This window comes from Cavia porcellus, unplaced genomic scaffold, assembly GCF_034190915.1.
Source record: "Cavia porcellus strain 051 isolate PalLab524CR breed Dunkin Hartley unplaced genomic scaffold, mCavPor4.1 scaffold_1, whole genome shotgun sequence".
NCBI classification, from domain to species: domain Eukaryota; kingdom Metazoa; phylum Chordata; class Mammalia; order Rodentia; family Caviidae; genus Cavia; species Cavia porcellus.
In genome coordinates this window covers 190,430,645-190,442,646 of record NW_026947484.1, presented here as the reverse complement: position 1 = coordinate 190,442,646, position 12,002 = coordinate 190,430,645, and the positions used below count along the sequence as shown (strand labels likewise).

Here is a 12,002-nt window from a genome sequence, read left to right as displayed (position 1 = left end):
TGACCCCAAAACCATGGAACTTTCCTCATCTGCCAGTCTTCATTTTCACCTATAAAGCTTTGTTAATGTACTACATAGCATGAAAGAATTTTCTTTCCAACTCTACCACACAACTTTCTCATTGGTTGATTCAAAACCCAAGGAAGTAACTTGACTTCTAGAAAATGACTTTAACAAAATAAGATTGGCCAGAATTGGATACACAGAATCCTGATCATTGTGTTAATTAGGTAACAACAAAAAAGCAATATATTCAAAATAATCCTATAACATGAAAATATAAGTATTGAGTTTTTAATAATCAGGAGAGAAATGTAGTGTTCAAAGTATATTGCAAAAGATACTCTGTAATTCCACCTTCAACACATACATGTACTGGTTAAAAATACAGGCCAGGTTAAATTTCTGTGCCTCAGTTTAATTGTGAAGAAACATGTCTTGTAGTTGATCCACATAAACACACTTAAAATTATTACATACTCTTTCTGGGACGTAAGTGATTATAGGTGACTTTTGATTGTTTCTTTGTACTTTTATGTATTCTACATTTTCTTTGGGGAACAAACACAACTATAATCAGAAAATAAATTTTAATGCTGACTTCCAAACCACAGAAGCTGCAACCTGTTATCTTCCAATAAATGAACTATAGTTTTATTATTATATAAAAATACACAAAACTCATGATTTCTTGACCACAAGAACATGGGTGAAAACCAGTAAGTTCCTTACAAAAATATTTTATTTGGTACTCTAAACACTAATTATGTACATTCACATCCTGCCTGAAGATTTAGTAGGAGAGGTTCACCAGAAAAGTTTTTGTAGGAAACCCAGTTTCTTGGTTCCATTGACCCATTAGCGAAGTCCACATTTATCAACTTTCTGCTAATCTGGCAAAGATTTGTTTCCTTTGTTCTGTTGTCATGTGTTCACAAGCTTCTAAAATGTTTGCCAAAATTAAAGTCTGCTGAATGGTTTTTGCCTTAACCCATATTCTTCCGTTCATTCCAAATACAATCTCCAGTGGATAGAGTTTTCCCACTTCCTGTATAATTTCACAATCTGGCGCCAACAGCCTGGTAAGGAAGAGAGAAAGTGAAGTGTAACACCATGTTGTGCAGAGTCCTGGCTCTCCTAAGAGAGATGCTCCTTCTCTGAGCAGTTCTCAATAGTTCAAAGCCCTATCAACATCACTAAGAATAAAATAAGATGACACTACATCCCCTTCCTCTTCCCCCATTTCCTCCACGAAGCTTTTTTTTATTACTACAGTACTAAGAAAACACTTGAAACTTACTTTCCTGACCAGGTAACTTATTCCCTAGTATTAAACTCAGTATCTGGAGAGCAGTAAGGGCTCTCTGGAACCACAAGGTGCTGCTTGGTTAATAACATGCTTTTCTAATGCCCCAAACATACCCTCCAAATCTGCAGAACTGGTAGGAAAGAAAGGCTTAGGAGCCAGCTCTCAACCTTAGTGGTTGTAGGAGTAAAGCCCTTTAGTGTGACAGAGCTTTGGGAAAGGTCTGAACACCGGACAAAGTATCTACTCAGTGGCAACTATTCACGCTGTCAAGATAGAGTGGCACAAGCCTTGTGTCAGTGTCTACATAAGCTTGAGGATTGTTCACATTGGTCCAGTTGCATTTGGCCATCATTAAAGAAATCTGGTAATTTTGCACAAATTTAGATTGCATTTGTATTCAAGTGATTTTGAGACAAGAAAGAAAGGTCATCCACTGGACTGCGTCAGTGTAAGGAAGAGTAGGTGTTCTGTTAGAGAAGAAAGGCAAGGGACAGTGTAGGAATTTAAAGATGAAGCAGCAGTCTGGACAACACCAGGAACTACACAGATCTAAGTTCCACACAGTAAGACAGGGCGGGACTATAATCTCCAGTTTACACATACACTAAAATGGGTATTTTTAACTTTGAAGAGAAATTCAGGTGCTGTTAATGGACAACGCAAATTCCAAAGTTGTCAGCTTTTCAGGCAGGTGTAATTTATAATTACTATAAGACAGCAGACAAGCAAGTAGGCATTGGGACTTACTTTCTAATCAAGCCTAAAGTCACTTTAAAGAGAAGTCCATCCTGTCCAATTACACCCATCCCATTGGCTCTTCCACAGCTGTCAATGCAGACCATCTCTGGTTCCATATCTTTATTAGCAACCACAAACTGGCCATAGATGAGATCTCCAACCTACAGTTATTTAAAAAAAAAAAAAAAAAAAAGAAAATGTTACTTTCTTTCCGCAAACCATTCTTCAGAAACTGCTACTGGCTCCTTCCATTCGACAATGTGAGTCGCCTGCAGTGCTGTGGCTGAGGGACTGACTACACTAGTGGTGGCGCACCTGTGGCAAATGTGTTACTATGGTTTTAAGAGAAAAGGAACTAACAAGAGTTTTTTCTAAACTAAAACCTCAGTACTCAGGTTTAATTGCAGTCTTGACACTGCAATAAAGTAGTGGGTTTCAGGTCGCAGTTTGGTAGTTAGTTTCTAGCAGGTCTGCCATCGCTGGACTACACTCTACACTTCTACTGTGGAGTTAAATTAATACGTGCAACTGTCCTTTCACCCACCAGAAAATCTTAGACTAGGAGCTGTCTTAAGGCCAAAGAAACAGCCTCCAAGAGTATACCTTCCCATACTCACATGTAATTAAGCTTAACATTTAAATTAATTAAAATTAATTATTTAAAATTCAGTTTTCCATTACACTGGTCACATTTCAAGTGCTCAGCAACTACATTTAACTAGTGTATAACCAGGATTTTAGAAAGTTCTATTATAGGTGGCCCTACTCTAGAGAATTAGGGATTTACAAAGAAAGGGAACTTCTGGAATGCAATTATTCAAAACCAAATGGAACAGCTGTTAGTTAACTTACTGATAAAGAGATTTACTTTGAAAATTTCAGAGTTTAACTTCAAAATAATGAAACTGAAGAAATAGAACATGAATTTATTGTTTACTTAGCAAGCAAAACAATAAGTACCTACTGTTTGTTAGCTACAGGATCTAGACAGGATGCCCTTGGAACATTTGACCTTAGACAACAGTGGGAATGTACATGTAAATTTCATTCAAGGGTACATCCAGTAAAGAGTATAAGCAAAGATACAAAAGTGACAATTAGGTGTGGCTTTACAGTGGTACTGACGTTTAACTTGGACCTCAAAAGATAAGCATATGTTCCACAGGCTGACGAGATGGCATAATGCAAGGTAGAAGAAACAGCATGAGCAAAGGCCCAAAGGCAGAAATTGAGTTTAGGGGTATTTGGTATGGTTTAAGTATAGTATATGAAGGATATAATTTTGGATAAGAGAAGACCCCTAAGTGTAATGCCAAAAAATTCTGTAGGTTTTGAAGAATTTTTTCTTTTGAGAAAGGAAATGTATGAGGATGTCAGCTCTCAAAAGTCAAGATGGATGGGTAAAAATATGGAGGCATGGGTGTTTAGAAGATGTTTGAGTCCTGTCAAAAAGGAGCTAATACCTTAATATGCTCAGCAGAGATAAAGGAATGGACATGCGAAAGATCAAAGACTCACATAGGCTAAAAGCAGGACTAAATGAAGGCCTATGAACAGAGGAAGAACAGAAGGAAAGAACAGAGGTGAGGAAGCCAGCAAAAGCTTAGGATGGCAGGAAGAATATGGCTACATTCCCTGAAAAGCCCAAATTGAAAATCTGTGGTAACATGATTACTCCTCTCTCAGTCCCAGGGACCTATAACCAAGATGACAGATGCTACTAAAGACAATGTACATTTGTCCCAGTTTCCTAAACCATGGGTAATTTACTTCTGCAGTACATAGATAAGCATATATTCAACTCAGCAGAGATAAAACATCCCAAGGATTAATGGAGCAAATGAAGTATGGTCCTGGAGCTGGAGCACCTGAGATCTTGCACAACTAGAAAAATAGCTCATATTTTGGAGACAATTGGGGGAGACTTCTGCATAACAATGTTCTGGGAAGTAGTCCTTTTGTTTCTTTTATTTTTTCATTTTTTATGTTTAAACCAAAGGGTCCTCTCATTACCTGTACATTTGGTCTGTTTCTTTTAGTTGCACCTTCAAATGCCAAGTAAGACAAAGAAGCCGGCTCACTCCCTCCAACATCAACTTTGAATATATCTCCAGATTTGGCCGTCACTATGCCAATCACATGGTCTCCTTTCACTGGCACATACTACAAAAGAAAACAATGAGAAAAGTCATTAATGACATTATCCTTCAAGTTTACGAACAAAAACGTCACTTTGATGGCCCCCTCGAATTTGCAACTGCTATTTCTTTGGGTTTGTTCTGAGGTTGGGTCTTGGATTTACTCAGGCCAGTCTCCAACTCCTCTCAAGGACCCTCCCACCTCAGCCTCCAGAGTACTGTTAACTGGGACTGGAACACAACCCTGGCCTGGCTGTTTAGCTTCTAATAGTCTATTAATCTAGCCAGGGATTTAGCTCAGCACCATAAACGCCTGCCTGGCAAGCGTAAAGTCGTGAGTTCAATCCCTGGTAACAGGAAAAAAAAAAAAAAAAGTCTATTAATCTAAACCAATTTCTCTTTAATACCCTTACCAGTAAGTCCCCACCTCTGTTGCACATAACTCCAGTACACAGGGTCCTTACAGCCACGGCAGCGCATTCCGTTTTTAGGCAGTTTTTTCCTACATGAACGTTCTTTTTTTTTTTTTTTTTTTTTTTTTTGTCTTTTCCCTTTTTATCGGTACCGGGGATCGAACTCACGACTGCCTGCTTGCATGGCAGGCGCTTATGCCGCTGAGCTAAATCTACAGCCCCCTATATGAACGTTCTTAACTAGTCAAAGAGAAATTTAACTCTTCGTGACTTCCACTCACTGCGACTGGTTTTGCTTTTTGGGATTCCAAAACATGCCTACTACTTCCTGACGTTTCGGATTCTGAAGACAACCATGACCCAAGGTCTCCCAGAACGTTTTTCACTGGTCGCTCTCCTCGGACGTTTTTATACGATGTTCATGTGGACACAACAATACGGTAGCGCTGGCTAGCTTTCACAAAGGGAGACTGTGAGGTCCCATACCTGCTTCTTTTGGGAAGTTTCGCAGAGCCCCTCCCAAGACCCGACTCACCCGCTTCTGTTGCGAATCTACCCAGTAAATGCCACCACTACTGCCAGAGCCAGACTCTTTGTGACGAAGGCGGCCACACTTAGTGACCAGCAGCCGATCTCCGCAGCGCCGCAAGCCCGGGCCGCACACTACGCGCAATCGCGAGCGCATCCCGGCATTCAAGCGCAGGGGTCGCTCCCCGGCAACGCCAACGCCGTCTGTTTCCTCCTGTTCAGGCAGCAGCAACTCCTCACCTGGGAGCACCACCTGACCTAGCACATTTCGCGCCGCCCGCGCCTTGCAACCCGCCGGAGACTCCGACGCAACAGGCAACGTTTCAGCCATCTCTGGCGCCGCCGTGCCCATTTCCGGTATCCAGTTCCGCTTCCGGTTCCGCATCCAATGGTCGGCCACCCGGCGACTTCCGTTTCCGACAGTTGTGGTTTTGGGGACTTGGATTTAAGCATGTGAAACTCATTTGCAGTTCGACCGTGGATTCCCTACCTTGTAGTTAGCAGTGAATCTGTCGTTAGACGTCCATTCATCTTAATCTAACCGCGCGGAGGATGTGAGAAATGCCTAGCTTGAGTAGGTTAAGAACCCTCCACTTCCGGTGCCTGGGGACGCGCAGCTCTTGACCAGGTGCTTCCACGAAGGCTTTATTCAGGTTACTGAGCCGAAGGGCTTCGGAAATTGGGCGTTGGCTGGGTTCAGAGCTCCGCGCCTCCGACTTACGCCTCAGAAAGGTGGTTAACTCTGTACCAGGATTTTTTTTTTCTCGTAAAAAAAACCTTTTCGGTTGCAGCTGGAAAAAGATACCTGTTTGAGTTGTAGACAACAAAAAGAACGGAGAGAAATAATGTTACTTAATTTTGCCCATTGTCCCTTGGTGTGCTGCCATGTGTAGTTGTGATTATTTGTGACAAAAATACGAAATACCTGGCAGGTATCTCCCTTTGATGTGTATTTTTCCCTGTATTTTGCCCACTGCAAACATCCATATATTATATGCGCCTTGTTACATACTTAAGTTATCTCTTCGTGGTCTGGGAAAGTCAGTAACTCGGACAAATACCTGCTGTTATTTCCCCTTTTGACTGTTCTAATTGTTCTGTACTACTAGAGTTTGATCGATCCCCCAGCAGTGGTGAAGGCTCCTAGAAACCGGGAGGGTAAGACTGAACAATTCCTTTTAGCTCCCCTCCATGTGCGCTGCCCGTCTCTTTCCATGTGAATTTTTAAAAAAATTTTTGGGTATTTAAAACCTACCTTCACTAACGTGCTTCATATTTGACAAAATGTTGGCAGAACCATTTTCCCCAACATTAAGAGGCCAACTGAGATACAGCATTTGTCTTGCAATCAGATTGCTGAAATAATTTCTTGATTAGCCTCCCTGACAGCAGTGGTGGTTCCTAGGGCAGAGATGATAATAAATTGTGCTTCTCTCTTCCCCATTCTAACCCAGCTCCAGTAAGCATAGAACAAGTAGATACCATCCGTATTCAGTGAGGAAGCCTAGCTCCTTTGAGGCTGGCTCAAGGCTATGTCTGAGAGAGTTCAAAGGACCTCAGGCCCTGACCCTGACCAGCCAAGAAAGAGTTAATGTTCCCTGACTTGTCCTTTGGGAGGACCCCCCCACCCCCAGGTCACAGTGGAGTATCCAGGAGATACTGGGCCAGATCTGAGAGCCCTGTCAAGTTTACTTTCCTTTAGGAGAGGCACATGGCAACCAGTCCAATTTGTTTCCAAGAGAATACAGACAGGAAATCAGAACAGTGCTACCCAGTGCATGCCGCCATGTCAGTGCTTCACCTCCTGGCTGGTGTCTGGCAGCTTCTAGTATGTGAGAGTGTATAGGCCAGTAGTGGGAACTCTTGGAACTCAGGATCCTGGCTCCAAGTGGCACCTTCAACTTTGGCTGCATGCAGGCTGACCCTAAGGCTCCGTGGGTTCATGGTCCCAAATCATATTTAATAACAATGCATGCTTGCTTTCCTGGTTGTAAAAGTGGTCACAGGTGATTGAAGAATAAAGAATCTGGTAACCAGTGCGTGTGTCCTGCATGCCTCGTCAGGTGCACAAGGGAGTTTCCTATGGATGGCCTAGACCAAACAGGCTCATTCTCTGCTGTGGGCTTGCGGGTTTGCAGCCAATGCAGTTGATGCTGCTCTGTGTTCCAGTGCCTCTGTCCTCATTCTCCTCATAGTGGAGAATTTCCTATAAGGAAATTTACAAAATGACTTATAGAAAGGCTGGACCTGACCAGGGCCTTCTAGATGCCCAGAAACTACACTTTAGAAATGTTTGCTAATTTAGAAGTTGAAAAGATGACATCACACATTGCTTGCCATTGTTTTCTGGTGAGATCTGGACTTTTTCCCCTTTCAGACAGCAATTCTTGAGCATTTGTTCTAAACAGGAGTTGAACTGAGAGGCAGCTGAGTGTGGGTCTCTCCACTGGGAGAATTCACTGTCACCGTAGGAAAATAATCAGTGTTAAAATGGAAAGTATGGTTGGAATATCCCTCCCACCCCAACCTCTGGTACAAAGAATGAGCTAGTTACTGCTTTGTAAGGGGAAGTTAGGGGTCAAGATAGATGCCCTAGGGCCAGCAAGATAGCTCAGGGGCCATAACCGCCTGCCTGGCAAGCATATAGTCCTGAGTCTGATTCCCAATTTAAAAAAATAGATGCCCTAAAGGAGGTGAATATCCTAAATGAACTTTTGATATTTTATAGTTTACTGGTTCCTAAAAATTACGAATGAAGTATATGCTGATTTATATACAGAAATAGTAAAAAAGCCTATGTAAGTATAGTTAGTATCTTTATCAAAATATATGATTTAATCTAAAAACAAATACCGTTGTCATCACACAAATAAATACAGTTGCTTCAGATGTGTTGAATCACTTCTGTATGCCTTTTAGCATCTATCTCCTGCTTATCAGCAGTGTCAAAACACTATTTTCTTCAGTGCCCTAAATTTTTATCATTGTGTCCTATTCCTACATTCACCTAAACTGCTGATTTTCCTAGACACTGATTGTTTTTCCTTGCTATACTGCAACTTCCCTGAGCAGAGTGCACTGTACTTTGCATAGGTAACTCTTCAAGAAATATGATAAGTGAAAGAAAGAACTTGAAATAGAAAACTGCATATGAAAATCACATGTCGTGATGCCGTTAGAGGAGTGAGTGCTTTATACATAATTGGCCCAGATATACATGAGTGCATGGGGAAAACATAAAGTACCTGTATTCGTGTGTGATAGTTGACCATGTTAACTTGAGTAAGAAATACCTGACTAATTTGGATCAGCATGGTTCTGGGTGTGGCTGAAGAAATTTACTGAAAGTGGAAGACCCACCTTGCATGGGTTTATTGCCTGAACAGTGCAAATGAAGGGAAATGAAGAAGAAACGCTGACTTCTGTTTCTTCAGAGGAGCTCCAGGCTTCCCCTTCACCTTCACCTCGGACAGTGTCCCAGCTTCCAGCACAGACCCGTCCACATCCTGACATGGACTCACTCGGGACACTGGTGAGCTCCATGCCTTTGGCTGGATCCTTCGGATCTTCAGTATGCAGACAGACCTTTTGTGCTCTCCCTTATCTGACTCTGCAGGGGGCCACTGTAACCCAATATTGTAAATCTTATGTATATGAATATTTTGTGTTAAATCTGTTTCTCCAGTTATTCTGTGAAAGAAGCTAGATACAAAGGCTATAGTGTATACTGTTCCATTTGTATGAAAGTTGTAAAAGGGTAAATCCATGGAGACAGAAAGTTGAGTAGTCAGGAAGCCAGCGACAGGGGCAGTAGGAATTACAGGGTACAGAGTTTCAGAAAAAACTTAATGCTACTGAATTAGACTTAAATGGCTCACCTAAAATGGCAAATTTTATGTTATATATAATAAAAATTTGTGTTACATATAAACACACACTAAAGAACTATTTCCACAGGAAATTGAAGGAAGATGAAGTAAGTAGCAAAATTCTAAAAATGGTTGAGTCTGAGTATGTAGAACATGGTTGTTTTTTATAACACTATTCTCTTGTTTGCTTGAAAATGTAATTAAAAAGTAGTATAGAGACAGACATTTAATGTAACAACCCAGCCTCTCTCCCCCTTCTCCCTCCCCTCTAAAACTTGTTTGCTTCCCCAGCTCCTCCAGGAAATGTCCTCCAACCCTGAGTTGGAGCTAACGGTCCTTGATCAGTGTTTCCGAAGCTCACTGCCTGTAACTTACTATAACGTCAAACGTGTTGGTTTAAAGCCAGAACATCTGTATGCAATTTATATTCCCAGAACTTAGATCTAGTACATCAAAAGCATTGTATAAAAGTCTATGAAGGAGTTTCTGTACCAAGGAAAACTCCACTTGCTTTAAACCTGTTTAAAGTTTCTCCAGCTTCACAAACACTGTATGATGGATATTCCTATATAAATTTTTTACTGTACTTTTGCTCTAGGCTGAAAAAAAATGTTTGAGGGAAAGCAATAACATATCTTCCACCTTGGAAAATATCTATTTCTAAACCAGGCATGGTGGTACTTGCCTGTAATTGCAGCTACTCAGGAGACTGAAGCAGGAGAATTGCAAGTTCAAGACCAACTTGGACAACTTAGGGAGACCCCACCTCAAAATAAATTAATAAAAATGGCTTGGCTATAGATCAGAGGTAGAGCACACTGGGTTTAATCTCCAGTAATGGAAAAAAAGATAAATAAAATAGCCATTTCTAGATTTCACCTAAGTAATGTAGGTAAATAATTTTAAGTCTGCAAAGCTTTTGGTAAACAGCAGTGGTTGCCAAGGGGAAAGTGGCAATTATTACTTAATGAATGAAGAGTTTCACTCTGGGAAGTGGAGAAAATTTTTACCTGTGTTTTCCCTCTAGTTCTTATCCTAAAAGACAAGTAGCTGCAGAAACCCATCTGCAGCTGTTTTAGGTGATAACTGTGTTTTCTGTAGTAGGTACCATATTTGTTGCAAATTTTTATCTGTTTTTGCCTCCTGCTCTTTTTGTCCTGTGAATTTACACTTTTAAAAAGCTCTTTTACCTTACTTTAATTGTATGATGAGTCCACTACTGCATGGGCCAACTTCTTATTATTAATGGAAAACAGAAAATCTGCTGGAAACTGCATTTGTTGCTGATCAAGCTACGAAACTCAAAATAATCTCTTGCACACCTAGGTCACACTGTAGGATGTACCTAGTTGTCAGAGGCTATGTTAGCTTTCTGTCAAATTTAACAAGTACCTGAAACAATCAATTTATAAAGAGAAAAGGTTTGTTTTGGCTTCCAATTTGGAGGTTCAGTTCCTGACTGGTTGTCCTCACTGCTTCCAAGCCTGTGGTGAGACAGCGCAGCATGGCAAGTGCAGTGTACACAGCGGAACTGTTCCTCTGGTGGACAGGAAGTGGAAAAGGGGGAAGAAACCAGGATCCCACGATCTCCTCAAAGAGCACACCCCTCGGTAAATTACTGAAAGATCTTCCTGTGACTCCACCTCTGAAGGGCTCTGTGATCTCCCAGGAGTTCCACCCTAAGGACCAAACCTCCAACACATGGCCAGCAACATCTAAAATCCAAACAATAACAGTGTTTTAAAACAATCACTGTAGGGGCTGGGGGTTTAGCTCAGCGACATAAGTGCCTGCCTTGCAAGTGTGCGGTCGTGAGTTTGATCCCTGGTACTGAAAAAGACAAAACTAAATAAATAAATAATCACTGTAGAGCACTCATGCACCTCAACTTTTTAAGAGGTTAGCTCTTCTTGCATGTCTGTTAAACCTTCCTCAACTCTTACTCAGAAACCCCATGTACTGTTTTATCCTTCTGATTACCTGACATCTTTTTTAAAATAGCTTTCATGAGGTATAATTTATACACACTCAATTTCATTCACCTTCAGTATACAGTTCAAATGTTTTTAGTGAATTCATGGACTGTTGTTACCAAAATTGAGTCTTAGAATATTTCCATCACTCTAAAAATATTCATCATGCCTATTTGTTCCTCCCCTCGCCTCACCTAATCCACAATCTAATTTCTGTTTCTCTGGTCTTTTCTGGACATTTCATGTAGATGGAACTGAACAAGATACTGCATAGTTTTTGGTCTGTCTTCTTTTGACTAATAATGATGTTTTGAACATTCATACATGTTTGCAGAATATATTAATTCATTCCTTTTGGGCTGGGGTATAGTTCAGTGGCATAAGTGACTGCCTGGCAAGCACAAGGTCCTGAGTTTGTGTCCCGGTACTAAAAAAAAAAAGCCAAAACCTTATTAACTTAATTCATTCCTTTTAATTTTGAATAGTAGACTCTTGCATGGCTACAATATATGGTACTGTGTTATCCATTCACTAGTTTATGGACATTTGCATTTTCTGCTTCTTGGGTTTTATAAATAACATTGTGAACATTCCTATACAAGTCTGTGTGTGTGTGTTCATTTCACTTGGACAGATAGGTACCTAGAAGTGGAATTACTGGCTATATGATAAACTTATACTTCTTTTTTTTTTTTTTTTGTCTTTTTCCTTTTTATCGGTACCAGGGATTGAACTCACAACTGCACACTTGCAAGGCAGGCGCTTATGCCACTGAGCTAAACCCCCATCCCCAATAAACTTATACTTCTTAAGAAATCAAAACTTTATTCTAAAGTGGCTATACTGTTACACATTTCTTCCAATAAGGTATTAAGGTCCAGTTTCTCCACATCCTCATCAACAATTGTTATTGCCTTTTTTATTAAAACCATTCCAATGAGTGAGAAGTATTATCTCATTGTGCTTTTCATTTGTACCACCCCAATGATTAATGATGTTGAACATCTTTGAATGTGTTTACTGGTCATTTGTGT

General features: G+C 40.7%; 1 protein-coding gene across 1 annotated transcript; it reads right to left on the bottom strand.

The window, feature by feature from the left end:
* Positions 1 to 724: 724 nt before the first annotated feature.
* Exosc3 (exosome component 3) lies at positions 725 to 5,859 on the bottom strand. Its single transcript, XM_003470882.5, has 4 exons — positions 5,134 to 5,859; positions 4,061 to 4,210; positions 2,057 to 2,208; positions 725 to 1,079 (listed from the first exon to the last, which is right to left on the bottom strand). Exons 1-4 carry the CDS (start codon positions 5,509 to 5,511, stop codon positions 878 to 880), a joined length of 882 nt encoding a protein of 293 aa, XP_003470930.4. The 5' UTR covers positions 5,512 to 5,859; the 3' UTR covers positions 725 to 877.
* Between the last annotated feature and the right edge of the window lie 6,143 nt (positions 5,860 to 12,002).

Bases quoted from the DNA above. Each gene is read 5' to 3' on its own strand.
- Exosc3 (XM_003470882.5), bottom strand. From the start codon at position 5,511: ATGCGGAACCGGAAGCGGAACTGGATACCGGAAATGGGCACGGCGGCG. The intron at 2,209-4,060 runs GTAATGAGAGGA...AAATAACTGTAG, and splicing joins GAAACAGACCAAATGTACAG to GTTGGAGATCTCATCTATGG. The intron at 1,080-2,056 runs GTAAGTCCCAAT...CTTCCTTACCAG, and splicing joins ACTTTAGGCTTGATTAGAAA to GCTGTTGGCGCCAGATTGTG.